General features: G+C 51.9%; 1 protein-coding gene across 1 annotated transcript in view; it reads left to right on the top strand.

The window, feature by feature from the left end:
- The window catches only part of LOC119103008 (uncharacterized), a 13622-nt gene extending 8076 nt beyond the window's left edge, over nt 1-5546 (top strand). Inside the window, exons 2-4 of the mRNA XM_037226457.1 lie at nt 112-258; nt 4621-4803; nt 5400-5546. Coding sequence (XP_037082352.1) covers nt 112-258; nt 4621-4803; nt 5400-5468 — 399 coding nt within the window. The 3' untranslated portion in view covers nt 5469-5546. The remainder of the gene's footprint in view (nt 1-111; nt 259-4620; nt 4804-5399) is intronic.
- Nucleotides 5547-5795: the final 249 nt, after the last annotated feature.

The raw sequence follows: 5795 nt of genomic DNA, 5'->3' as shown, positions 1-5795 counted from the left end.
CAAGGGTGAAGCTGACACTGCTGCCCGCGTCTTTCAGCGGCAGGGCCTGGAGCTGTATGTGGAGCTGTAGTCGGACGGTGGTGGGGCTAACACCGCTGCTGCGTCTCACAGTGGCCGGCGCTGGAGCTGTTGTCGGACGGTGGTGGAGCTGACACTGCTGCCTGCGTCTCGCAGTGGCCGGGGCTAGAGCTGTGCGTGGTGTTCCAGTGGGGCAGCACCCAGGTCAGCCCGCCATCTACCTCACCACTTCCAGGGCAGGTACGAAACATGACTGTCCTAACAATCCCTGGTTCACTTCTGAATAGCAGCCGACTTCTGATCCCGCCAAAAAAGTACTCTGGCAGGACTTTAAAATCTCCCTTGGCAATGCATTGCGTTCCAAACCACATCTGATCTCCAATTTCGAGTGAAAACAAAAGACCTGCAGCAGAGCTCGTGCAGGTTGTGTGGTGTAAAACACGACTTTAGAGCATCTACACAGTACCCTAGGCCACCCATCAGAGCATTTCACGGTCGTTCCTTCCAATCTTATGGGCGTGTCGCGATTTTAATCTTTGATTCCATCTCGCTACAATCTGAGCCGCTAAAAGGTCAACACTAAGAGATCTAGCAGACGAAAATGCAGATGTCAACGTCAAGTTTGATTTGCCTTTTTACCCAGCTGACTGCTCCATCAGCGTCCAGCCTTTTCGCCGCAGTAAGGTAATACCAAGATGATCAGATCGATCGAAAGCTACTGCACATTACTAATGTTTCCCGAAGAAGGAGAAAAAGAGTGTCATAGCAGCGGCGTCCAGGTCATCAGTTACAACTTCCAGATGTCGTTATTTAGCCCCGAAGCTGAAGCAGACTTTTAGAGGGTTCTTTACCGATTATTTCAACAGCGCAATCAGACTCGCTGGATCGTTCCATACCAGTTCGTTAGAGGCTGTTACCAATAATGTAACACTGGACGGCGTCGTTTCCTGACGACCTGTCAGGTGTCGCGTTACGCAGGAATTTGATCAGCTGTCCCGCGAAGTGACTACTGCGTGCAAGAATACCGCAGATCATTCACCAAGGGTGAATAAGCTCGGACCATGAACCACGTGCAGAGCTGTCTCTAACTGCTAATGCAGAAAACACTCATGTGCATATTTTACTGTGAAGATTCTTTTTCATTACAGCAATTAAATATATTTCAGGCTATAAGACAACTTGTATTGCTCGGAAAATCTATAGCTACATCGTTTTTTTACGCTCTTACGCCGTAATCTTAAAATGAGATAGTTCAGATTGTAGACGGCAGTCTTACGCACACCAGCCTTCCAGCAGTGTTCCCACACATATACCACGCATGACCGTAGTGCGCACGCAATGCCGATGATACTCTTGTCATCTCTTTTCTCCGTGTGTACTCCGTGCGCATTCTGGTGACGAGATGCGTTGCCGTAGGTGTTACCGATCGTAATTTGTGTGCATCAGTTAAGTTATAGTATGTTAAAAGTATTGTACAATGCACCAGATATGTCACCGGCAGCGTCAGCTATATGATGCCAGGTTAGGTCTCCTGTGACACACCCCCTGTTCTTATCCGGATCGTAACACCACCCAACGGCACAGTATGAAAGTTTGCTGTGCTTTAAAATACCTATCACCCGTCTGAAATTTCCTGTACTGGCCGGGAAAGATCGATGACTCATCAGATATCTTGGAATGTAAATATTGTCGATGACCGCATGCGCATCAGCACATATAAGTTACTACATGGGCGGGAGATGTTTGCACAATATAATATATTGCTTCCATCATAACCATATTTTCCCAGTACCCCAAATATTGGTAAATAGCCTCAGCTGGTTATCTCCCCACACATGCTCAACATTCACTACGTGAGACCCCGCCCCCCAATTGAAATGTTTTGCAAGACTGCTTCTGGAATTATTTTAAAAGGCTCCAAGCAGAAATACATTAAACGGCGCGAGAAGGCGCTCCGACCCGCGGAGAAGCGCGGGGCAAAGGGTCAAACAGTGTGCTGCGATGGCAGCTGGCCGTGGTTACTGCAGGCTGCAGCTCTCAAGGCTGCCGGTGGCTGAGAGATGGCAGTTGGCCGCGGCTACTGCAAGCTGCAGCTCTCAAGGCTGCTGGTGGCTGGGAGATGGCAGCTGGCCGTGGTTACTGTAGGCTGCAGCTCTCAAGGCTGTCGGTGGCTGGGCGTCGCTTCGATGAAGCCGATGCGACGCGTGCCGCTGTTACGGGGCCGATTGGACGTGTATTGCTTCTGGGGTGCCGCCTTGGCGGCTGCTGCTTCGGTGATAGCCGGTGTTCTGTGATGGGTGTCGCTTAGGCGAGAGCTGCTGTGATGGTAGCCAGTGCACTGTGATGGGTGCCGCATTGGCGAGTGCCGCTCTGATGGGCTTCAGTGTGATGAATGCCACTGTGGGTGCCAGCGATGATTGCTCGTATGTTGTTCATATAATGGGCCTTTATTTTGTGTGGGAACAATGACCATCCTTGCGCCGTTTTGATGACCATTGTGATCGATGATGTTTGTGTTCTCATTGCGTGTGGTAGACTTGAGTAAATGCACGTGATAAAACTAGCTATTGACAAAGCGCTGTTGGGGCGAGAGGAAAATGCGCGAGGCTGATAAGTATCGTGGTTCGAGAAAAACAGACGCTCTCTTCCTTTTGTGGTGTGAATGTACAACAGGCTAGACATGGGAATATAAAAAACAACAGGGTGTGTTATAATGTTTGATACCAGTTTCATCGCCCACATGCAACCGTGCAGCCGCACACGACATATGTGAAAGCAAGGACTGTGCAGTTCTATTTGAGACAAAATCCATTGCAATAACCCGAGGAAATTGTAAGTTTCAGCGACACTTGAACAACGAAAACCAACAGTAGTTAGCGTTACAGCGTTACAAGGGTTAGTTTTGGAAGGAGTACATGGCTGAGAGTGCATTTTTGCATCAAGTCTGGTTCAGCGACTAGCGTAATTCACCGAAAGGCTTGTGGTGGTGGCGTGAGCCCGACATAGTGCGACATGCGTTGCATGGTGCAACGTTAGCAGCAGGGCACAAACGGACCTTTTTGGTTCGATAATCATAACGGCACGGCTGTGACAGTCAACAAGCTGCTCCTGCAGGTGATCGCTGTGTTCTGGAGGCTCCTCACGTGTTTTGCGGCAACATGCGGCGACATGCTGCGGCTGGATCAGCAGTAGTTCTAGAAAGGCAGAGCTTCAGCTCACGGCTGACATGGCAAGGAGCTGGTCTCGAGACCACTTCGTAGAGCAGCTCATTACTTACACGAGGTGCCTGGCTGGTCTGTATCCCCACCCGACCTCACCCCTTTGAACTGCTTTTCCAAGGGTTGCTTTAAGTTCCGGGTCGGAAGAGGTCCCCCAGCACCATTGAGCATATGTAGGGACCGTGGAGCTGGTAGTGCGCTGTGTGCGGCCCGGGATAGGCTGTGCCGCTCTGGAAGGCAGCGAGGCGGCACATTTGTGTGTCTGGAGCGCTCGGGTGACAACGTGAAGCACGGCCTCTGTAGCCTGAATAAAACTGCAACGTTGACGTGTCGATAGTCATTCAGACTAGCAATGAAAATACTACAGGCCTCATCCTTGTCGCTTTCATTCCTGGATTTGGAAACGCATGCTCGCTTTAGTTCACCCGTCTCTTCTTAGATCCGGGATATCTGGGGCCTGAGCCTGAGTATATCCCGCCATCGTTTGTGGCCACGCTACTATGGCAGTCTCACAGTTCCTTATGCCGTCCTGAACTAGCTTTGAAAGCATTTGGGGCGAAGCTTTGTTTGCTTTTTTAGATTTTGTCCCCTTGCTCCATTTTTTTTCTTCTAGTTCCTGGTGTCGGAAATCGGAAAGGTTTCCCAATAACCAAAGGAAGGCATAACCTAGCTCTCCCTCCGTCATGCTTACGAAAGTTTTCCTATCAACCGCTGTGCCCCGTCCCCTCCCTGTATTGCAAGACTGTTCAAGAGCGAATACGAAGAAGGGGAAACGAAACACATAGGCAATGGAGGAGGGAGGGGGAGGGGATCGGAACAGCCGGTTAGCAAAGCAGACTCCCGACATCGCCGATTGTGCCAAAGCGAACTGTCGCCACAACAGAGACTGTTCCAACAAATACCATCCCCAAAGAAGATGGCTACCACAACTGAACGCTAACAGAGCGGACTGGTGCTAGAGCAGACTGTTGCCAGAGCAGGCTTTTACCAGAGCCAATGGTTTAGAAAATGGGCTGTTGTTTGGGTGAAGCCTTGCCGGAGCGAGGGTTACCACAGCGCGGTATTCTGGGGACGGCAGGCGTCCCGCCAGAGTGAGGGCTACCACAGCGCGGTATTCTGATAACGGCAGGCGTCCCGCCAGAGCGATGGTTACCACCCGGGTTATTCTGGCGGCGGCAGGCGTCCTGCCAGAGCGACGGTCGACGCTCCGCAGTATTCTGGCGGCGCCAGGCGTCCTGCCAGAGCAGGTATTGCCACAGCGGAGTGTTCTGGCGACGGCAGGCGTCCCGCTAGAGCGAAGGTTAGCACCTCGTGGTATTCTGGCGACGGCAGGCATCTTGCCAGAGCGAGTGTTGTCACAGCGGAATGTTCTGGTTGCGAGCAGGAGGACGCTGCTGGGGGCGCCGCAGCCGACGAAAGCAACGCGCTCGGCCCGCTGGAGGCGCTGCTGCTGGACCGCAGTGACGTTACGGTGCTGGAGACACCGCTCGAGTGGTACTGCTCCGACCTGCGCCGACTTCGGGACGCCGTGCTCGCCGGCCTTCGAGTGGAGGTTCTGCGACGGGAGGTAAGGAGGAGTTGGGCCGACTTCGGGACGCCGTGCTCGCTGGCCTCCGGGTGAAGGTTCTGCGACGGGAAGTAAGGAGGAGCTGGGCCGACCTCGGGGCGTCGTGCTCACCGGCCTCCGGGTGGAGATCCTGCGACGGGAGGTAAGGAGTCGTTGGGCCGACTTCGGGACGCCGTGCTCGCCGGCCTCCGGGTGGAGGTTCTGCGACGGGAGGTAAGGAGTAGCTGGGCCGGCTTCGGGACGCCGTGCTCGCCGGCCTCCGGGTGGAGGATTTCTGCGATGGGAGGTAAGGAGGAGTTGGCTCGCCGATGGGCTCGTCCCGCCCGGCCGTGACACCGGGGGCACGCTCGACGGACAGCTGCGTGTAGGGTCCAGAGTTACCTGAGCTGAGCCAGGTGGTAACTTGCCAGAAGAGCGAAAGAGTGTGATTAATGTAGCTTTGCGCCTAACTTATTTGTGCTTTGAAATAACCATTAGCTCAAAGCAACTGTAGATTGATAATAACGTGACAGGTCTGAAAACGTGTTGTCATTCAGCTCATTACAGATATACATGTTATTCAACTTATTTCATTCCGTGATCTGTTTAACTTTCAGAAATGGAGTCCAAAGAAGATAAAAAAGGGGAAGACAAAGGATACTAAAAAGGGAAAGCAAAAAAGATGATAAAAAACGTTCAGGCGAACAAGATGGAAAGAAGAACAAAAAGACAGTAGAAAAGGAGGCCAAAAAGAAAACAAAAGATACCAGTGAAAAGGCAGTGAAAGGCAAGACAAAATCCATGGAAAGGAAGGAAAGGTAAGACCAGGGGAATGAATAAGTGGCGCAATGAGGGGTAAGCAGTTGAGTAAGTGAGATGACAAGTATGCAATGAGGTAGCAGTGAGCTAGCGAGACGTACGGACGGTTTTTGGCGTTTTAACCAAATGATATTTCAACGAATTTGAAAAAAAGCGAGTGCTTTATTGCGCCATGCCATTTTGCCGCCATGTTG

The sequence above is a fragment of the Pollicipes pollicipes genome, unplaced genomic scaffold (genome assembly GCF_011947565.3).
Source record: "Pollicipes pollicipes isolate AB1234 unplaced genomic scaffold, Ppol_2.1 Scaffold_5724;HRSCAF=6776_pilon_pilon_pilon, whole genome shotgun sequence".
Classification (NCBI taxonomy): Eukaryota; Metazoa; Arthropoda; class Thecostraca; order Pollicipedomorpha; family Pollicipedidae; genus Pollicipes; species Pollicipes pollicipes.
The sequence above is the reverse complement of the archived record's forward strand: the minus strand, read 5'-3'. Positions and strand labels throughout refer to the sequence as shown.